Source organism: Anomaloglossus baeobatrachus, chromosome 5 (genome assembly GCF_048569485.1).
Source record: "Anomaloglossus baeobatrachus isolate aAnoBae1 chromosome 5, aAnoBae1.hap1, whole genome shotgun sequence".
NCBI lineage: Eukaryota > Metazoa > Chordata > Amphibia > Anura > Aromobatidae > Anomaloglossus > Anomaloglossus baeobatrachus.
This window is the reverse complement of record NC_134357.1, coordinates 374,251,231-374,274,903: the sequence shown is the minus strand read 5'-3', so window position 1 is coordinate 374,274,903 and position 23,673 is coordinate 374,251,231. Positions and strand designations below refer to the sequence as shown.

Here is a 23,673-nt window from a genome sequence, read left to right as displayed (position 1 = left end):
AGTTTGTCAGTTGCTTCTCATGTGATATTTTCACCCACCCAGGAGATTTCTGACTTTTTGTCTCTTTTGGGTAGTCACATTGTTCTCAACTGATCTATAAAGAATTTTTCAACATTAACTTCTCTGTTCTATTTACTATACAAATCAAAAAATTCCGTGGAGCCTCTGTTAGGAGTCTCGACACAGAAACTAGCCAGATATCCCTCCGGGAAGGACCTAGCCGAGGAGTGGCTCTTTTTAGGAAACCACCATAACCACCATATTAAGTGGCCCTTTTAGTCAATATCCAACTCTTTGACAAGTTTAAAGATATGACAAGGGAAAGCCAAGGCCAGGTATTCATCCACAGACAGCTGTATTGCCCCTCATCAGTCTGGAGTAGGATTCTGGCCAGGTGGGAGCAATGCCTAGTAAACCAACAAGACAAAATAATCACTGATTTCGGGGAGACCAGCCTGAGAAAACACTGCCGGCAGCCAACAAAGGCGCTCAACACAGTGAAATCCTAGGTGCATTGCCCCCAGGAAAATATGCAAATCAAAAAAGTCTGTGGAGCCTCTGTTAGGAGTCGCGACACAGAAACTTCCCGGAGGGATATCTGGCTAGTTTCTGTGTTGAGCCTCCTAACAGAGGCTCCATGTACTTTTTTGATTTGCATATTTCCCAGGCGGAAATGCACCTAGGATTTCACTGTGTTGAGCGCCCTCGTTGGCTGCCGGCAGTGTTTTCTCTGGCTGGTCTTCCCGAGATCAGTGTTTGTTTTGTTGGTCTATTTACTATAGGCAGAACGAATTGTTGAATGTAGTATTATTATTGTACTAGAACTATTCTAACTGAGTGTTACCTGACCACCAGGCAGGTTCAGAGGCTTCTTCTTTTTTACCACGTTTTTGGTGCATTTTTTTTTTTTTCCCCCATGCATTTTTCATGCATTTGAGGTGGAAAAAACACTAAGAATTGACAAGCTGTAGTTCATTTTCTACACCAAATCTGGAAGTAAAAAATAATCTACATGTGCACTACACCTTAAAATTCTCATTGACTTTGGCATAAGGATAGGCATGCAGTTTTTTCGACAAAACTGCATCAAACACGAAGTGTGTGCACATGACCTAAATGTATTTTATGTGAAATACAAACACACAAATTACCAAGTATTTGAAGTGTGAAGGAAAGGATGCATGGTTTTCTAAAGATTTCTAAAATATAAATCTGAAAATTGTAACTTGTATTTGTATTCAGTCTCCCTGAGTAAATACTATTGTAGGACCACCTTTGCTGCTGCAAGTCTTTTGGGGTATGTTTCTACCAGCTTTGAACATCTATGGGCTGACATTTTTGCCCATTCTTCTTTGCTAAATAGCTGTAGCTCAGTGAGATTGGATAGAGGTGTCTGTGAACAACAATTTTCAAGTCTTTCTACAGATTTTCAATGGGATTTATGCCTGGACTTTGACTGGCCCATTCAAACATGTGAATATGCTTTTATATAAAGCATTCCATTGTTCTGTAGCTCTGGCAGTATGTTTAGGGTCATTGTCTTGTTGGAAGTTGAACGTATGCTTAAGGCCAGAGTCACACTTGCGAGTGCCTCTCATTGAATCATCCGGCACGGACTCACACTCTCCGGACACGAGCGTCTCAGCTGCATAGACATACATGCAACCGACCCGCTCCTGTCAGGAGAGTGCAAGTCCGTGCCGGGTGATTGAATGAGGCACTCGCAAGTGTGACTCTGGCCTAAGTCTTTTGCAGCCTCTAACAGGTTTTCTTCCAAGATTGCCCTGAACTTACTTTCGCCCTGAACTTACTTTCATCCATCTTTCCATCAACTCTGGCCACCTTCCCTGTCCCTGCTGAAGAAAAGCATCCCCACAGCATGATGCTGCCACCAACATGTTTGACCGCGGGGATGGTGTTTTTGGGGTGATGTGCATTGTTAGTTTTCCGCCAAACAAAGCGTTTTGCATTTAGCCCAAAAAGTTCTACTTTGGTCTCATCTGACCAGAGCACCTTATTCCACATGCTAGCTGTGTCCCCTCCCCCCCCCCCCTACATGGCCTTTTGCCAACTGTAAATGGAACTTTTTATGGCTTGCTTTTAAAAATGGCTTTCTTGCCACTCTACCATAAAGGCCAGATTTATGAAGTATATGACCTTAGACTGCGCTCACACGACTGTCTATTTTCTCATTCACGAGAATCTGATAATTATGCAAATTACACTCCGATCAAACTCTGTTCCGCATGAGAGAATCATAGCAGACTGCAGAAGAAGATGGAGATCAAAATGTTGTTTGTGGAAATCTAACTGTATTCAGCTGTCATCTGAGTGCGGTCTGATGATTTCCACAAATTAATTGGCTTGAATGGGTGTGCGCCATTAAATGAACTCTACCAATCGCAGCATGTTGCCATTTTATTATTTTTTTTTTTTTCTCATTCCGTATTGGCATGAGATAAAATTACTATGATCGGCACTGCCCCATAGTTTAACATTGGTCCGATTGCTATCTGACAAAACATTGGATAGCACTCATCAGAGTGATGTGGCTCACTAACATGAGTGTAACAGTTGTCCCACCTGGGCTGTAGATCTCTGCAGCTCCTCCGGAGTGACCATGGGAGACTTGGCTGCTTCTCTAGTTAGTGCTCTCCTTGCTTGGGATGTCAGTTTAGGTGACAGCCATGTCTTTGTAGGTTTGCAGTTGTGCCATACTCCTTCCATTGTTGAATAATGTATTGAACAGTGCTCCTTGAGATGTTCAGAGCTTGGGTCATCTTTTTATAACCGAACCCTTACATAGTTACATATAGTTACATAGTTACTTAGGTTGAAAAAAGACCTAGGTCCATCTAGTTCAACCTTCCTCCACCAGTTCTACGTTTAGTCACTAAGTCATTTATAACCAACAATGTTGTGTACTGAGGAAATCATCCAGCCCTTTTTTAAAAGCTGTTCTAGTATCTGCCATTACTACCTCTTGTGGTAGTGTATTCCACAGTCTGACCGCTCTAACTGTAAAGAACCCTTTCCTATTTAGGTGTCGGAATCGCTTTTCTTCCACTCGCAGTGAGTGCCCCCTGGTCCTTAGTATTGTTTTCGGAAGAAATAAGTCATGTGACAGTCCTTTATATTGACCACACATGTATTTATACATATAAATGAGATCTCCTCTGAGACGTCTTTTTTCTAAGCTAAACATATCTAACTTTTTCAACTTGTCATCATATGGGAGGCCTTCCATTCCTTGTAATAGTCTAGTTGCCCGCCTTTGAACTGACTCTAACTTCTGAATGTCCTTTTTAAAATGTGGAGCCCAAAACTGGATCCCATATTCCAGATGTGGCCTTACAAGTGATTTATAGAGGGGTAACAATACGTTGGGATCACGGGATCTAATCTCTTTTTATACACCCTAAAATCTTGTTTGCTTTAGCAGCTGCTGCTTGACATTGAGTGCTGCTGCTCAGCTTATTTGTAATGAGAATACCCAAGTCCTTCTCCTGTTCTGTAGTTCCGAGTTTACTTCCATTTAATGTATACACAGCTATAGGATTACTCTGTCCTAGGTGCATTACTTTACATTTATCAACATTAAATCTCATTTGCCAAGTATCTGCCCATTCTGACATCTTATCCAGATCTTTTTGTAATATTGTACTATCCAGGTCAGTTTTTAATATCCTACATAGTTTGGTGTCATCGGCAAAGACTGACACTGTACTATCAATCCCATCCACAAGGTCATGAATAAAGAGAGTAAAAAGAATCGGTCCAAGCACAGATCCCTGCGGCACCCCACTGCTGACTATAGCCCATTTAGAGAAATGTACCATTTATGACTACTCTTTGTTTCCTATCTTTTAGCCAATTTCTTACCCAGTTGCATATTGTGTCCCCTAGTCCTTGCTTCTGGAGCTTTAGTATAAGGCTATTATGTGGTACAGTATCAAATGCCTTTGCAAAGTCCAAATAAATCACATCAGCTGCATTACCAATATCCAGGTTTGAACTTACCCCCTCATAGAACCCCAACAGGTTGGTTAGACACGACTTATCTTTCATGAATCCATGCTGTTTGTCAGTTATCATATTATTTTCTGCAATATATTTTTGCATGTCATCCCTTAAAATGCCCTCAAAAACTTTGCATACTACTGATGTCAGGCTTACTGGACGGTAGTTGCCTGGATCTACCCTCTTACCTTTCTTAAATATTGGTACCACATCAGCAATCCTCCAATCCTGAGGCACCAACCCTGTTACAAGTGAGTCTAAAAAGATGAGATACAGCGGTCTGTCGATTACGGAGCTCAATTCCCTCAATATTCGTGGATGAATGCCATCTGGCCCTGGGGATTTTTCAATGTTTAATTTACTCAGACGTAGACGTACTTCATCTTGTGTTAAATTAATTATATCGGGTGGTGGACTTTGATTTTTCACTTGTTGAATGATCCCTGGTACAGTCAGTTCCTTGGTCAATACAGATGAGAAATGCCTATTTAATATCTCAGTCTTTTGTTTGTCCTCTATAACTAACTTGTTATATTTTAAGGGTCCGATACTATCCTTTGTTTTCCTTTTGGCATTAATGTATTTATAAAAGATTTTGGGATTTATTCTAATGTCATTGGCGATTTTTGTTTCAGTAGCTAGTTTTTCTTGTTTGATTTCTTTTTTGCATTGCCTATTGATATCTTTATACTTCTGAAATGTTATTTTTGTATTCTCAGCCTTTAAGATTTTAAATGCCCTTTGTTTTTGTTTTATTATACTTTGTACAGTCTTATTTATCCATAGTGGTTTCTTTTTATTCCTGGACATTTTATTACCAGAGGGTATACGTTTTTTACAGGACTCTAGTAGTATATCCTTAAACTTACCCCATTTATGTTCAGTATCCCCAGTTACCATGACTCTGTCCCAATCTACACATTTAAGCTCTTCCCTTAATTTGTTGAAATCAGCTTTCCTAATATTCCAGGTTTTAGCATTCCCCCTTTGAAATGTTCTATTGAATATTACGTTGAAGCTTACCATATTATGATCGCTGGTGCCCAAGTGCTCCCAGACCTGTAGATCTGAAATTGTATCCGGTCTATTTGACAGGACAAAATCTAGCAAATTATCTCCCCTCGTCGGTTCACCTACCATCTGAGAGAGGAAATGGTCTTGAATGGTAGATAAGAACTTACAGCTTTTAGCAGAACCAGAAGATTCTATGTCCCACTGTATGTCTGGATAGTTGAAATCCCCCATAATAAGAACCCGATTATTATTAGCTGCCTTTTCAATTTGTTCCAGCATTTCACCCTCTATTTGTTCAGGTATGTTAGGAGGCTTATAGCAAACTCCAATTAGCATTTTTCCATTATTCCCCTCCCCATGTACATTTACCCATACTGACTCTACATTGTTGCTGTTCCCCTCAATGTCATCATACAACACAGGTTTTAGGTTAGATTTGATAAATATACACACCCCACCACCTTTTTGGCCTTTCCTGTCCTTCCTAAATGTACTATAACCCTGTATGTTTGTCACCCAGTCATGGCTTTCATCCAGCCAGGTTTCCGTAATGCCCACCACATCATAATCCATGGTTGACATAAGAGTCTCCAATTCATTCATTTTGTTTGCAAGACTTCTTGCATTTGCCAGTAGACATTTATTCCTATTAACACCTTTATTACTCCTAGCCTCCCTACGTTCCTTGTATGTCCCATCCCCCCAATCCTTCATTGACCCCTACCGTCTCCCTGTCTCTATCTGCTCTATCTATCCCCTTATTTGCTCCACTACCCTCCCTCCCCCCCGATCCTAGTTTAAAAGCTCCTCCATCCGTCTGACCATTTTCTCCCCCAGCACAGCTGCACCTTCCCCAACCCTGTTTTACTCTTCTCTACAACTTTATCCCTGACTTGTCTGGGGTGTTCCTTTTTGGTTTTTATGATGCTTGTTTGATCCCTGATGATCTCAAACAAACCTCTGAGGCCTTCACAGAACAGATGTAGTTATACTGAGAATAAATTACACACAGGTGGACTCAATTTATTAATTAGGTGAGTTCTGGAGGTAATTGGTCACTCAGGATTTTATTGAGAGGAATCCGACTACAGGGGGCTGAGTAAAAAAACTTCAGATTTATATTTATAAAACTATGTATAATTTTTTTACATGTCATAAATACTAGCTACTTTGTGTTGATATATCACATAAAATCTCAATAGAATACATGGAAAAGTTCACGCTATAAGGCACTGTAGATGGTTTTTCTTCATGCTTGATATGATATGTGAGCTTTATAAGATTCTATATTATGAAGATATTCACCCCTAGGGGCCCTCAAAGGCTCAATAATACATGCATCTACATGACCAGATCTTCTGGATGTCTAGTAGTGGGCTTAACAAATTATATTAAAGGGTTATCCTCAGAATTCTAAGTAATAGCCTATCCACAGGACTCCTACCCATCCTGAAAACAGGTTTCTGAAATGCCCCATTGGAATAGAGCGGTGGTTGGCTCTCTCTGGCAGGTCCAGCATTATGGAGCCCCTGATCTCTAGATTGGTGGCGGTGCCAGTGATTAAACCCCACTTTTTAATTTCTTGCCCATCATGTGTATAGTTTGAAGCCAGGATGCGTACACCCGGCTTTATAGTGCGCGTGACCGAAACTCTGGGATCATGTGCACTGAGCCGAAACCCAGCGTCAGGCGGTGATGGCAGCGGAGAGGTGAGATCATCCTCTGACACTGCACATTCATTAGCATGTTAGTACACCCCTGTGAGTGTGCTAACATGCTAATGGAGCCGACTAGTAAGGAAGGAACGCCCAGGGACTAGTCTCCTCACACAGCATACGATAAAAGATCTTTAGAAATACTTTTTCTACAGATCTCTTTATCTATGCTAGTGTATACAGGGATGGTTAGGCAGGGATTAGCAATATGCACCCAGAACTGCTTGTGTTTCTGGGTGCATATAAGACCTGACCGGTTCCCTTTAATATTTCGTACAAAGGCCTTTGTTGGTGATGACAGCTTCAAGATGTCTCGTAGTAACATGCATTGCTTGGGTGGGTTTTTGGCCTGTTCTTCCATACAAACTCTCTTCAAATCCTGAATTGTTGGCTCCTTCTATGAACTCTGAACTTTAGTTCCTTCTTAAATTGTCTATTGGATTCAGATCAGGTGGTTGGATGGCTGGGCCAATCTACCAGCTTTATTTTCTTTCTCTAAAACCAATTAAGAGTTTAATTGGCTGTATGTTTGTTTGGGATCATTGTCTTGCTGAAATGTCCACTGTAGTTTCATCCTTATCATCCTAGTAGGTGGCAGCAGATTTGTATCAAGAACTTCTCAGTACATTTGTTCACTCATCTTTCCTTCAATTATATGAAGTTTGCCAGTGCCGTTTGTTGAACACCAGCCCCACACCATGATGCTCCAAACTTCACGGTAGGGGGTTTTTGGGGGAGACATGCAGTGCCTTACTGGCTTCCAAACATAGTGTGTATTCTGGCATTCAAAGTTTAATTTTGTCTCATCTGAGCAAACTATATTCTCCCAGTATTTCACAGGCTTGTCTAAATGTTGTTAATCAAACTTTAAACGCGCTTGAACATGCTTTTTGTTCTGTAATGGAGTCTTGCTGATTCAGGTCTTTCTGTAGCTCTCCATAGATGGTTATTTTCTCATGGACAACTCTTGTAGTAGTTATTTTCACACCTCTGTCTGAAATCTTGCAGGGAGCACCTGGTCATGGCTGAATTATGGTCAAATGATGTCCCAACAGTGCTCACTGAAAGCTTTAGTAGTTTAGAAATTATTTTGTAACCAATGACATCAATATATGTAGCAACAATACATTTGCAGAGACAGCTCTCTGGTTTTACCCATTATGAGATGTTTGTGTGGTACCTTGGTAATGAGACACATTTTTATAGGCCATCAGTTTTATAGGCCATCAGTTTTATAGGCCATCAGTTGAGCCAGCTGACACTATTTTTCACTCAGTGGCTGGATTGCTTTCTAATTACTGATAGCTTTCCATGGCTTTTTACACCACTTTCTTCATCTTTTCAATACTTTTTCCCTATTATTACACACATTAAACTTAGACATCTATGGTTTAATTTCTTTGCCTATGTGGATTGGATGGGTTATTTTTTATGTCTAGTGAGAAATTCATGCCAATAGCACCTTTACAGAGAGATTTGCTTAGAAAATTGGTGACGTGTTCAATACTTATATAACCTGCTGTAAATACAGCATTATAGTATGCTGTAACAAAGGGCTGAAAGATGCCGACCCTACTTTATATGGGGAAAAACTTGGTGATCGCCTCCCTTTAGATAAAGTTTTTGAGGTAACAGACTGCCTTTAACGGTACAAGGTTTATTACTGATGTAGCCAGCAGATCTATCCAAATAGTTTTTGTGGCGGACTAGATGATTCTTATGATATTGATTTCCATTTAATCCCATCCTTTATGCCTATACAAATTTAAAGGGAATCTGTCACCAGGTTTTTGCTACCTTACCTGCGAGCAGCATAATGTAGAGACACCCTGATTGCAATGATGTATGACTTGGTTTACTGGGTGCAGCAGGCACAGATTTCTTAGATGTAGCAGAGCTTAGAATACTAACCTTGCCCTTCTCCCCACAAACACACCACAACATTCTATGTACATAGTCTATAGACATTGAGCTGCTTACTAGAAAAGTGGGCGTGGTTTGACAATTGCTCATAAGCACTGTAGTCCTGGCAGTGATAATCTCCTGGTGATAATACCTTTTTTGTATGGAAACGACAGCACAGAACCTAATTAGTGGCACATCCCTGAATTTAGAGTTGTAACCCCCTACAGCATGCTGTCCTCAGATTAAATGGCAAAAACCTGCTTACAGATTCCCTTTTAAGGCTCATTCAGATGTCCTTGCAAATCGGTCTGATATTGGACCATAATGTATGCACTAGCCACGGGTCTCCCAACCTGGAGTATGACCGAGTCAGATATTCCTGTTACGCTCGTGCCAGGAGAGCTGCGGCCAGTCTTTACATTGCGGTTTGACATTGGACCGATTTGCACAGACATCTCCATGAGCTCTTACACTGTTTATTTTGACTAATAAGCATTGGCAAGGCTTCATGGATATCGTATTCAGTTGGGGTCCTGCATGGGGAGAAGGTGATACTTCATTCAATGCCAGCACTGTGATAGTATTTCAGGACTCCTATAAGCAGATGTTTGTAGAAATCAGTGTTAGATTTACATTATAAAGAGTTTCCTTTGTTTGTGAATCACAGACGTCCAACTTACAACCAGAGTACAGGCAGAATCTGTTTACGGGGTCTTCAGAGATCTTATATTGTTTTATTTGGTACTGCCTTTCTTCAGATGTGCCTCACAGAACAGCGTCTTGTAGATTCCCGCTGAGAAAAGGAAAGGAAACCTAATCACCTATTGATCCCGCACCGCTCCTCTATGAGCGACTGGGGTCAGTAAGTGAAAGGGACTGATTTTTTATTTTTTTATTCTGATGGTATACTTGGGCTATATCTAAAGTAATCGGAAAAAGGTGTATAATGCCTTTATATGGATTTCCCAAATTTAACAACGTTTTGTTGAAAATATTGTAATTTCCTGAAATGAAAGACTCACTGCTCTCTTCTTTGGCTAATATATTGGGGTCTGTATGAAGGACTTCCCTGTATTATTATTTAAGAATTCTCGAATAGCATTCTGAGCTCTGATAGATCTGCAGGAAAGAAAAGGGTGAAAAAAACCTATAAATAAATATATAAAATCAGCATGCAGACCAACAAGTGACACATCACTGGAAGCCGCGACTAAAGGGTGCTTTACACGCGGGGACATCGCTAACGATATATTGTCACGGTGGTTGTGACACACATCCGGAGTCGTTAGCGACACCCCAGCATGTGACAGCTAGGAGCGACTATCAACGATCGCAAAAATGGCAAAAATCGTTGATATGTCACTCCTTTTCCTAATATCGTTGGTGGTGCATGCCGCTGGTTGTTCGTCGTTCCTGCGGCATCACACATCGCTGTTTGACACCGCAGGAACGACGAACATCTCCTTACCTGCGTCCACCGGCAATGAGGAAGGAAGGAGGTGGGCAGGATGTTACGGCCGCTCATCTCCGCCCCTCCGCTTCTATTGAGCGGCCGTTTTGTGACATCGCTGTGACGCCGAACGCACCTCCCCCTTGAAGGAGGGATTGTTCGGCAGCAACAGCGACGTCGCTGAACAGGTATGTGCGTGTAATGCTGCCGTAGCGATGATATTCGCTACGGCAGCGATCACCACATATCGCACGAACGACGGGGGCGGGTGCTATCGCTCACGACATCGCTAGCGATGTCGCAGCGTGTAAAGCACCCTTAAGCCCCCTGCATCATGCTGCTCTCAAATTGCATGGTGGCAGAAACCTGCTGACCTATTCCCTTTTTTTAAAAAGTTCTTTTCCCATGAATACAACAGTTAGCTTTATTTCTTATTAGGATTACTCCAATCGGGAACCACTTGATGATCCAGACTTCCGAGGTGCATTCGGCCTCTTTGTATTATGTGACCAATCATTAATTTGATACATGCTTGGGAAATGTAGCGCTTCTCCTGATGAAAACCAGGGATTGCCAGGAGTGTGAGAAGTATAAGGGGTGATTTAAAGGGAAGGTGCCATAAATTTTTTTTTTTTCAACATTTGAAAAAATTCAAAGTATTTAAAGGGGTTTTCCATTAAACAGAGTTAATTATAAAGTTGAATTTAATCAATAGATCTTGGAATAATAATAATTTCCACAATTGGATTTGTTTAAAAAAAATGTTCCTGTGCTGAGATCTTATATATGTGCATCTGCTATGTACTGTGTAATGGCTGTGTCTGACCGTACAGGGACATGGTCTGATCATACCACATCCTCCGGGCCAGGGAAGAAGTAAATGCGTATAAAAACATTACAGCATGGGATCATAGCTGATTCTTTTTGTGAGGTAAAGCAATTCCCTGCCTGTTTTTAATAAATGTTTCACTTCATAGAATATTTTCCTCTTTTAAACACTAGTGGGAGCAGCTGCTGAAATTTGTTGTGAAAACCTAGTATACTGCTAGGTCATATTACAACTGCAGTAAAAGTGGGTGGGGCCTACTCATGGGTGTGACGTCACTCCTCCCCTCCCCTTCTGCAAAAGGATAAGGGAGGATGAAGTTTAGGCTTACAATGTAGGACCATTTGTAGGTGTCTGCAAAGTGATACTGATATATGGACAGTGTCACCGAGGACGGCTTACAGCACCAAGGGCTGGGGTTAGATACGCAGCCTGTATCACATATGTTGGGATTAAATACAGGGATTAGTGTTGTGTATCACATTTATTTTTCATGAATTGCTTATATTATGCCATCATATTCCTCTGTGCTTTACTTTTATCATCACTGTGCCCATTGGGGCTCACAATCTAAATTCCCTGTCAGTATGTCTTTGGAGTGTGGGAGGAAACCTGAGTACCCAGAGGAAACCCATGCAAACACGGGGAGAACATACAAACTCCTTGCAGATGTTGTCCTTGATATTATAGGAGCAGTAGTGCAATGTGTGATCCAAACAACATTTTGAGCGGTGTCACACATTGCACCACTGCTCCCATAGTAGTGGATGGAGCAGTGATCACATTACACCACTACTGCCATAGAATTGGAGTGAGTAGAGATCACACATTACACCACTGCTCCTATATAAGTAGAGCGGGGATCACATTAGGCCGGGGCCACACGGGGGAATAATGTGATCCTCGAATGACACTCGGCTATGCTGGCAGCATAGCAGAGCAGAGTGTCATGCGAGAGTCACTGCGACTGAGGTCCGATTATGCAATCAGACCGCAGCTGCGGGGGGCGGGCCGGCACTGAGGAGGGGCAGGCCAATCCTGAGGGGAGGCCGGCACTGAGGAGGGGAGGGATTTATCTCCCTCTTTTCCGTAGGCGGCTATTGCCATTCTCGCCCTGCACCAGCGGTACAGCGGTGTACCATGAGTGCAGTGCGATTTTTCTCTCGCCCCATAGACTTGAATGGGTGCAAGACAAACCAGGAACGCATTACACCCGCAGCATGCTGTGATTGTTTTTTCGGTCCGATTAGGGCTGAGAAAATAATCGCTCATGGTGGCTGGGACATAGGCTAATATTGGTGGGAGTGGAATGCGATGTTTTATCGCACTCCACTCGCACCGATTTTCATGCCGTGTGTCTTAGGCCTAACACTACTGCTGCCCTAGAAGTGGAAAGAGAGATGTCACACATTACACCACCGCTCCCATAGATGTGAATGGAGCAGGGATCACACATTACACCACTGTTCCCATAGAAATGGACAGAGCAGGGGGTCATTAGATACATGGCTCTGGGATGGCACCACACATTATGCGCCTTAGATACACTGACTGAGCTCTGCTATGTGTCGGCTGTGCCTCCTGCAGAGCAGACATAGCAGAGCTCAGTCAGTGTTCAGAGCATTGCAAGTGATGATTTCTCTGCGGTGCTATGAATACTGCAGTGACAGTGGTGGTGAGCGGTGATCAGCAGACTGGTACTGTACTGCTAATCCAGGGCTGCCACTCACCACCACCGATAATTCCTTCTGGACCCCTGCTGTGCGTTTACCACATTCCGGCATCTCCTCCTGTCACCGCACTGAGCACTGTGGGCGGTGACAGGGGGAAAGTAAAACTCGCAGCTTAGTTGGGGGCTTCCAAAAAATGGAGCTGATCTTCTTCCACAGCTGTGACCTATACAGCCCAGAGGATTGGGGCCAGCACCAGGCGTGTGATGGGATCAGAGACTACCCCAGTCTCCTATGTTCATGGGCTGCTGTATTTGAGGTATATAATTGTCATGCTCAGACACACACAAACATTGAAAATGGCATCTGCCAGTGGCTGGAGAAAAAAAATAGTAAATACAAAATTAAGTGCATGGTTAAATTAATTAAAAATAATTGATTTATAACTGATTATTAATACAAAAATGCAAATCATGGCACCTTCCCTTTGGGCTGGTTGCCTGAGCAGCTTGTATTCCAGAAGACAACCTCTTAAGCAAGCTTCCAGAACTTACATTTTATCTTCCATGTATCTCCTCCATTACAGTGGACCCTTTTTGGTGTCACGTCACAATAGTTTCTTGAAAAAACGTTCCTTTCCGAGTATCTTATTCTATGTACTGTTAATTTTAGATTTTTCTAACTTTTTCCATTTTTTTTTTTCTTTAGTTTTATTAGGATAAGCAACAGTCAAGTCCTCAAAGATGGGGGAGCTTTTCCGCAGTGAAGAGATGACCCTGGCACAGCTGTTTCTCCAATCTGAAGCTGCTTACTGCTGCGTCAGTGAACTGGGAGAGCTGGGAAAAGTGCAGTTTCGTGACGTGAGTGTACAAAATTTGCCAGTCAACAAAAAGTTGTGTAACCTTGTGGTCTTTGTTTTACAACAAAACTTAACTTAAACTTATTTTCTCACATTCTTAAATGACTAAAATTGCAAAGTGCTTGCAAAACGGGCAAATTTGCAGTTTAGCTCTTATTACATTTTCTCCCTTCTCAAGAATGAAGGGATTTATAATTTGTATAGTGTACTGCTCATTGCCTAGGCAATCAGCCACCACTACAGACTACAGTGTATCAGAGGTGGCTGGTCTACTAGACAACAGGTGCCCACTTGCGAAATTTTTGTTCTACAGCTTGTAAGCGCTGCTCTGCTGCTAGCCGGATCACTGGACATGGCCAGCTTCAGTGTCCTTGCTCGCCTCCAAAGCTCTATAGAGGCAAAGCTGCCTTCAGATGTAGCATCAGAAAATGCACAGTTTGGATAAGCGGTGCAACTATCCTACTGGTTTGAACTGTCAGATCAATCAGGAGTACACCACCCCTCAGGAAAAGGGAGAGGAGTGATGCGCTCCTGAAGAAGGAACATGGGGAAAGCCCTTTAGTTACACATCTGTATTAGAGTACTATGTATTTTACCTTTCTTTCTATACCGTTACTACACTCAAAATCTAAATATTCATTAAGGAAAATGTTTAACTTTTCAAAGTGAGAACAGAGTAGTTACTACATGTCTCTCAAGACGTAAAGCTGCTTTATTTTGCCTTGAAATGAACCAGATAGTTATACCTGACCTTTCCCTGGATTAAACAATAGCAGCACTGGTCAAAGACTTAAGGCCCAGTCACACACTACGACTTACCAGCGATCCTGAAAACGATGCGATCTGATAGGGATCGCAGGTAAGTTGCTGGGAGGTCGCAGGTGAGATGTCACACAGTCAGATCTTACCAGCGATGCAGGAACAATACAGGTCGCAGTAGCGACCTGTATAACGATCTCAGCAGTCACTGTGACCCTGTCACACAGTGTCAAACACAGCGATGGGTCCTGCCCAGCAGGACATCGCCTTTGAAGAAAATGGCCTGGACCATTCTGCAACGATTAGCGATCTCACAGCAGGGGCCTGATCACTGGTAGGTGCCACACATAACAAGATCGCTAACGGGATCGCTACTGCGTCACAGAAACCGTGCCTCAGCTGCGATCTCGCTAGCGATCTCATTATGTGTGACGGTACCTTTAAAAGCAACTATATTTTAATTGGCATTGTCTTAAGCATTCCCAGAATCCAAAGTGATCCCCTGGGATAGGTGTGGGTAGTTAATTTTTCCGCAGGATCACATGAGAGATCGTGACTGGTGCGGAGGGACAAACCAATTAACTCTGCTCAATATTAACATTAATTATTATTTATATTAGTTGTCATTTAATATTGAGCAGAATGAAGTATGCCATATATATATCACCTTAAGTACCGTATGAGCACACACACAGCACTCCCTATATACAGTATGAGCCTCCACATAACCCCCTATATACAGTTGAGTTCCTAACATAGGTTTCCTATATACAGGATGAGCGCTCACATAACCCCCTATATACTATCTGAGCTCCCTATAGCCTATATACATTATGAGCCCCACACAGTCCAATATATACATGATCCCCACATAGCCTCCTATATATTTTGAGCCCAATGTAGCCTCCTTACATAGCTACCTGTATACAGCATGAGCCCCACATAGCCCCCCTATATACTGTAACGGCTCATACACATATGAGGAAAAAAACAAAATACACCACATAACCACATACTTGCCTTTCTCCAGTTCCCCCGCCTCTCTGCGTGATCCTTCGCATAGCTGGCTCACGCTGATTGGTGGAAGAAGGGGCTGGCGGCCCTACCTCCATGTATATATTCTCCCTAGCGGTGACATATGGAAGCGAGCAGCATCGGCGGCGTAGGACATGATGCGGCCCGCAGTCATTGTTTTGACCCCTTCGGCTGTCTTGTTCTACGGGCCCCAATGTAACAGCCAGAAGGCCGGATGTGGTCCATAGGCCTCACTTTGCCCCGCCCAGCCCTGGGATCTGTAATAGTCTATAAATCATTGTGAGTCTGACTACTTTGGCCCCCACTGATTCGGAGAACCTGTCAAAGCCACCTCTCGAGTGAAGCCGAGGTCAGAGGGACTCTTACTCGACCTTCGCCACATAAGGCTCTCAGTTATCGTATTTATGGCAGTCACATACTCCCCATACAGATTGAACAGTGCTGATGATTGCTCCATGTAATTGGAGCTAACTGAGCCCCAATATTCTTGCTTTGTTGCCAAAAAAAACCCTAAGTTCTGTCACAAAATGATGCAATTTGGAAAAAAAACAAAACAAACAAAAAAACTTTCATTTGCTCTCCATTATTTCCGGATTACGCTAGAGAAGACTCCCAGATTAATGTATTAAGTCTTCAGCTGTGAGAAATAGTAAATCTTTACATATATAGTTTTATTTTTTCTATTCATTGACCCAATGGTGAGATCTGGAACATAGTGAGATATTTAAAACAGTGGGAGATCTAGGTTTGCTTGTGCAAGAACTCTATACACCCTCCCCCCTCATACATTACCCAGTCTCTGTTCTGTGTCCCCTCATACTATTCTCTCCCCATACTGTCCCTTTCACACTGTTCCTCTCAATAGTCTTTCCCCCCCCCCCCACTCCCCACTCACTATACTGTTTTCTCACATTTACCACCTCACTCTCCATACTTGCACATCCCACTGCTTTCCATATTGTTTCTGTACCTTTTACCCACCTCACCCTGGTCCTCATACTTTTTCCTTACACATTTTCCAATCCTCTCCCTCATTCACCATAATTTCTTACATAATCCCCCCCTCACTCTCCATACATTCCCCCTCCCCGTAATGTGTCTACATCCATTTCCTACCCCCCTCGCTGCTCATACTGTTTCTTCTCCCTTTTCACCCCCTCGGTTTCCATACTGTCTTTATACATTTCCTCTCCTCTGCTCCCCATACTGTTTGCACAGCTTTTCACCCCTCTCTATATTGTTTCCACAACTATTTCCCCCCTGTCTTTATGGCCATGTGGTTTCTGTCTGTGCTGGCAGTAAGGACTACAGTTGTACTGGCACCTTATAGACTCCAGTACAATTGATTGCTGGGAGCCGGCATTTCTTTGTCGCTCTATTGGGAGACCCAGACAATTGGGTGTATAGGCTATGCCTCCGGAGGCCGCACAAAGTATTACACTCAAAAGTGTTAAGCCCCTCCCCTTCTGCCTATACACCCCCCGTGCTCCCACGGGCTCCTCAGTTTTTTGCTTTGTGCGAAGGAGGTCAGACACGCACAGCACAGCTCCACAGATTGGTCAGCAGCAGCTGCTGACCATGTCGGATGGAAGAAAAGTGGGCCCATATAGGGCCCCCAGCATGCTCCCTTCTCACCCCACTCTTGTCGGCGGTGTTGTTAAGGTTGAGGCATCCATTGCGGGTACGGAGGCTGGAGCCCACATGCTGCTTTCCTTCCCCATCCCCCTCAGGGCTCTGGGCGAAATGGGATCCTATCGGTCTCCAGGCACTGAGACCGTGCTTCATCCACAACTCCTGGGAGACTGCTGGATAGGAGCTGGGTACCGTTCAGGGACATGGCCCTGCTACGTGAAGGTACTCTGTATCCCTGTGGGGACCGCGCACGGCAACACCTCAGCTTTGCTGGGTGTGCTAGTGCACCGGGGACCGCGGCGCTGCCGGGTTAAACTGTGCCATTACACACTCAGCGTCGCTGAGTGTGTTTATATGTAGGGGCTACCGCGCTAACCGCCGCTGCCATGTGAAACTGCGGCGCGGCTGGGACTTGTAGTTCGCCGGGGACTTCGGCGTCGGCCGCGCTTTTACGGCGGCGACGCTTATACTCGAGTCCCCGGCTTGCTTGCGGCCTAGTTTCCTTCTCCCGCCCTCAGCCCTGACAGGCAGGGGAAGGGCGGGACGCTGCACGGAACAGAGCAGCACTGAGGGCTGGAGTATGATTTCCATACTCCACCCCCCTCACTGTGCACAGTGTGAGCATCTCGGCCACGCCCACGGCTCCCTCCTCTCGTCAGGACGCCGCAGCCATTTCCTGTCAGCTCCTCCGACGCTGCAGAGAGGGACAAACACTGGGAGACACAGACACGGTCTCTGGTGGCCTCATAACCGCTTTAGGCGGCTGGTAAGCAGCACCTGTGGTGCTAGCCTCATGGTGCTGTAGTGTACTGATACATTATTTGTGTATAGTATATATTTTACACTGTATGAGCACAGTTCATTCTGGCTATATACCCTATTGTGTTACTAGGGATAACAATAGCATGGCGCCCACAAAAGGCAGGGGTGCCAAAAACACAGGCTTATTATGTGACCCTCATCGTGTGCAATGTTGGGCCCCTGTGACCCTTTTTCAGCCAGGGCCTCTGCTAAGAGGGGCCCAGGGGGAGCCACCTGTTGACACTGTCCTAGTGACGGGGACGGAGTTCACAAAACTCTCTGAGACTATGGCTAAGATACTAGAAGCCTTGCAGTCCAGGCCGGTATCTCAGCACAGGGACTCTGTGGAATCATTGTTCCCTGGCCCCCCTCAGTTGGACCAACAATGTCCTCCCGGGGTATCTCATGGATCCCAGGCTGAGGGTTCTGACACAGACCCCAGCCCCAGACCGACTAAGCGAGCTCGCTTAGAATTTCCCTCGACATCATATTGTTCAGGGTCTCAGCGGGGGGAATATCTGATTGATGATGCGGAGACAGCTGATCAGGATTCTGATCCTGAGGGCGCTCTCAATCTTAATACTCCAGACGGGGACGCCATAGTGAACGATCTTATTGCGTCCATCGATCAAATGCTGGATATTTCTCCCTCAGCTCCTCCGGCGGAGGAGTCAGCTTCTCATACACCGAGTATGTTTCTAGACCACTCTGATTTCAGAGAGGCAGTCCAGAATCATCATGCTTGTCCAGATAAGCGTTTTTTTCTAAGCGCCTTAAGGATACACGTTATCTTTTTCCCCCTGACGTGGTTAAAGGTTGGATTTAGTGTCCCACAGTGGATCCTCCAATCTCCAGACTGGCGGCTAGATCCATACTTGCAGTGGAAAATGGGGCCTCGCTCAAAAATGCCACTGACCGGCAGATGGAGCTCTGGTTGAAATCCATATATGAAGCTATCGGAGCTTCTTTTGCCCCAGCATTCGCAGCCGTATGGGCGCTACAAGCTATCTCAGCAAGCGCAAAATTGAAGCAGCCACATGCACGGCCGCGCCACAAGTGGCATCCATTTCCACCCAGACATCGGCAATTGCGTCTTACGCTATTAAGGCTGTCCTGGACTCTGCGAGCCGTACGGCGGTCGCGGCCGCCAATTCGGTGGTACTCCGCAGGGCCTTGTGGCTACGGGAATGGAAGGCAGATTCTGCTTCCAAAAAAGCGCTTAACCAGTTTGCCAATTTCTGGCGACAGGCTGTTTGGCGAGCGTCTGGATGAAATCATCAATCAATCCAAGGGAAAGGATACATCCTTACCCCAGCCCACACAGAACATACCCCAACAGAGGAGAGGGCAGTCGAGGTTTCGGTCCTTTCAGGGCGCGGGCAGGTCTCAATTCTCCTCGTCCAAAAGGTCTCAGAAAGAACAAAGGAACTCTGATGCATGGCGGTCTAAGTCACGTCCTTAAAATGCCACCGGAGGCGCCGCTAATAAAGCGGTTTCCTCATGACTTTCGACCTCCTCTAGTAGCATCCTCGGTCGGTGGCAGGCTCTCCGGCTTTTGCGACACCTGGCTGCCACAAATAAAAGACCGCTGGGTGAGAGACATTCTGTCTCACGGTTACAAGATAGAGTTCACCTCTCGTCCCCCGACTCGATTCTTCAGGTCATCCCCGCCTCCCTAGCGAGCCGAGGCTCTTCTGCAGGCGCGGCGCACTCTGAAGGCAGAAGGAGTGGTGATCCCGGTTCCTCTTCAGCAACAGAGCCACGGTTTTTACTCCAACTTGTTTGTGGTCCCAAAGGAGGACGGGTCTTTCCGCCCGGTCCCGGACCTGAAACTGCTCAACAAACATGTAAAGACCAGACGGTTCAGGATGGAATCCCTCCACTCCGTCATCGCCTCAATGTCCCAAGGAGATTTCCTTGCATCGATCGATATCAAAGATGCTTATCTCCACGTACCGATTGCTCCAGAGCACCAGCGCTTCTTGCGCTTCGCCATAGGAAACGAACACCTGCAATTCGTGACACTGCCGTTCGGCCTGGCAACAGCCCCACGGGTTTTTACCAAGGTTATGGCTACTGTAGTAGCGCTCCTACACTCGCAGGGTCACTCGGTGATCCCGTACTTGGATGCTGATCAAGGCACCCTCTCAAGAGGCATGCCAACGCAGCCTCGACGCTTCCCTGGAGACTCTCCAGGGTTTCGGGTGGATCATCAATTTTCCAAAGTCAAATCTGACACCGGCCCAATCGCTGACATATCTTGGCATGGAGTTTCATACCCTCTCAGCGATAGTGAAGCTTCCGCTGATCAAGCAGCAGTCACTACAGAAAGGGGTACAATCTCTCCTTCAAGGCCAGTCACACTCCTTGAGGCGCCTCATGCACTTCCGGGGGAAGATGGTGGCAGCAATGGAGGCAGTCCCTTCCGCGCAGTTTCTCCTGCGTCCCCTTCAATGGGACATCCTACGCAAATGGGACAGGAAGCCGACGTCCCTCGACAGGACCGTCTCCCTCTCTCAGGCGACCAAAGCTTCCCTTCGGTGGTGGCTTCTTCCCACTTCATTATCGAAGGGGAAATCCTTCCTACCCCCATCCTGGGAAATAGTCACGACGGACGCGAGTCTGTCAGGGTGGGGAGCGGTTTTTTCTCCACCACAGGGCTCAGGGTACGTGGACCCAGCAAGAGTCCTCGCTTCGGATCAACGTTCTGGAAATACGGGCAGTGTATCTTGCCCAGAAAGCGTTCCAGCAGTGGCTGGAGGGCAAGCAGATCCGAATTCAGTCGGACAATTCCACAGCGGTGGCATACATCAACCACCAAGGTGGCACACGCAGCCGGCTAGCCTTCCAGGAAGTCCGGCGGATTTTGATGTGGGTGGAAGTTACGGCATCCACCATATCCGCAGTTCACATCCCAGGCGTGGAAAACTGGGAAGCAGATTATCTCAGTTGCCAGGGCATGGACGCAGGGGAATGCTCCCTTCACACGGACGTGTTTCAGGAGATCCGTTGCTGCTGGGGGGTGTCGGACGTCGACCTCATGGCGTCCCGGCACAACAACAAGGTACCAATGTTCATGGCACGGTCTCAAGATCCCAGAGCTCTGGCGGCAGACGCCTTAGTTCAGGATGGTTGCAGTTTCAGCTCCCTTATGTGTTTCCTCCGCTGGCACTGTTGCCCGGAGTGTTACGCAAGATCAGGACCGACTGCCGCCGCGCCATCCTCGTCGCTCCAGGCTGGCCAGGAGGTCGTGGTACCCGGATCTGTGGCATCTCACGGTCGGCCAACCGTGGACACTACCAGACCGACCAGACTTGCTATCTCGAGGGCCGTTTTTTCCATCTGAATTCTGCGGCCCTCAACCTGACTGTGTGGCCATTGAGTCCTGGACCCTAGCGTCTTCAGGGTTATCTCAAGAGGTCATTGCCACTATGAGACAGGCTAGGAAACCAACATCCGCCAAGATCTACCACAGGATGTGGAAAATTTTCCTGTCGTGGTGCTCTGCTCAGGGTATTTCTCCCTGGCCTTTTGCCTTGACCACTTTTCTGTCCTTCCTTCAATCTGGACTGGAAAAGGGTTTGGCGCTCGGCTCCCTTTAGGGACAAGTCTCAGCGCTCTCTGGGTTTTTTCCAGAAGCGCCTAGCCAGGCTTCCACAGGTACGCACGTTCCTGCAGGGGGTTTGTCACATCGTTCCACATTACAAGCGGCCGTTAGATCCCTGGGATCTAAACAGGGTTCTGATGGTTCTTCAGAAACCACCATTCGAGCCAATGAGAGATATTTCCCTCTCGCCACTTTCGCAGAAAGTGGTTTTTTCTAGTAGCAGTCACTTCTCTTCGGAGAGTGTCTGAGCTAGCAGCATTGTCGTGCAAAGCCCCTTTCCTGGTGTTTCACCAGGACAAGGTGGTTCTACGTCCGGTTCCGGATTTTCTCCCTAAGGTGGTATCCTCTTTTCATCTCAATCAGGATATCTCCTTACCTTCTTTTTATCCTCATCCAGTTCACCAATGTGAAAAGGATTTGCACTTGTTAGATCTGGTGAGAGCACTCAGACTCTACATTTCTCGTACGGCGCCCCTGCGCCGCTCGGATGCACTCTTTGTCCTTGTCGCTGGCCAGCGTAAAGGGTCACAGGATTCCAAATCAACCCTGGCTCGGTGGATCAAGGAGCCAATTTTCGAAGCCTACCGTTCTGCTGGGCTTCCGGTTCCCTCAGGGCTGAAAGCCCATTCTACCAGAGCCGTGGGCGCGTCCTGGGCTTTGAGGCACCAGGCTACGGCTCAGCAGGTGTGTCAGGCGGCTACCTGGTCGAGCCTGCACACTTTCACGAAGCACTATCAGGTGCATACCTATGCTTCGGCGGATGCCAGCCTAGGTAGACGAGTCCTTCAGGCGGCGGTTGCCCACCTGTAGGAAGGGGCCGTTTTACGGCTCTCTTACGAGGTATTTATTTTACCCACCCAGGGACTGCTTTTGGACGTCCCAATTGTCTGGGTCTCCCAATAGAGCGACAAAGAAGAAGGGAATTTTGTTTACTTACCGTAAATTCCTTTTCTTCTAGCTCTAATTGGGAGACCCAGCACCCGCCCCTGTTTTTTTGTGTACACATGTTGTTCATGTTGAATGGTTTCAGTTCTCCGATATTCCTTCGGATTGAAGTTACTTTTAACCAGTTTATAATTCTTTTTCCTCCTTCTTGCTTTTGCACCAAAACTGAGGAGCCCGTGGGAGCACGGGGGGTGTATAGGCAGAAGGGGAGGGGCTTAACACTTTTGAGTGTAATACTTTGTGCGGCCTCCGGAGGCATAGCCTATACACCCAATTGTCTGGGTCTCCCAATTAGAGCTAGAAGAAAAGGAATTTACGGTAAGTAAACAAAATTCCCTTCTTTACTCCTCCTCTTCTGAGCCTGCTGTCAGCTTTACAGTCGGCTCAGAGAACAGACGATTCTCACTACGGGGGTGGGGGCGGCAAAATGGGGAGACACATTGAACCGCTGCATCAGGCTGCTTATGTTGCCCCACAGCCTGCTGCATCGGAGCAAATTCCCCTAACCCCTCTCCCTGGATACTCCCCTGATTTAGAAAACAGTACCATTCATACAGTAAAGATATGGAAGAATGAACACGGTGGGATGGATAAATCACTAAGTTGCTCAGTTGATGTAGAGTCACACAATTTTTGTGGGTTTCTTTGCATAGAATCTAATGAAGTCTGTTCCCCACCACTTCTAAGGAAGAGCTTGGTCTGCTGAATCTCCGCTTCAGCTCTTCAGAAGAGACAATATCAGGAAATGACAAAGGGGGAACGGTTTCCTGTGACTATTCTGCCCGGTAGCATCAGGACAACCTGCCAGACTGTGGGATTGAATGTACTGTTTTCTAATCCAGCCTATATGAAGTAATGTCAAGAAATTACCACATTTATTGTGTTACTGCTATAATAAGATAACTTTGATTCCAAATTGGCATGTGTTGATAAAAACCCTGCATTATTTCTGCACAGGAGCACGCTGCGGATTTAATATTCACGGCTTGTGTTTCTATACAGGACGTTTGCGAGGAATAGAAAGGAGTGGGAGCCGGGCAGCCTAAATGCCTCCATGCTCTAGTTGATGGTTGTTAATTTTCCAAACGGCTGCCCTGGGCATTTGCAATGAACACGCTCATATTGTGTCTTGTCTCTTGCCTTCTCAGCTTTCACTCAGTGACATTGTACCGTCACAATGGCATCTGACATAGGATAAGTGAACTGAAAATGTACTTCTTGTAGTTAAAGGGATTTTCCACTTTAAGAAAAGTGTACCAACCTGTCTGCCGCTGGTCTGCTCTCAGTGTTTGGATGCAGCAGTGACATAACATTCATAGCTCACCTCACCGCTGCAGCCAGTCATTGATCTCACTGGCTCTGCTGATGTAGACAGCACAAGCTGCCGAGCTCGGTGATTGGCGGCAGCAGTTTCGGGAAGTATTGATATGATGTC

General features: G+C 45.7%; 1 protein-coding gene across 6 annotated transcripts in view; it reads left to right on the top strand.

The window, feature by feature from the left end:
- The window catches only part of ATP6V0A1 (ATPase H+ transporting V0 subunit a1), a 118,807-nt gene that overhangs the window by 28,637 nt on the left and 66,497 nt on the right, over positions 1-23,673 (top strand). For all 6 annotated transcript variants that reach the window (XM_075350003.1, XM_075350002.1, XM_075349999.1 and 3 more), the window contains exon 2: positions 13,309-13,460. In XM_075350003.1, coding sequence (XP_075206118.1) covers positions 13,344-13,460 — 117 coding nt within the window. In that variant the 5' untranslated portion in view covers positions 13,309-13,343. The remainder of the gene's footprint in view (positions 1-13,308; positions 13,461-23,673) is intronic.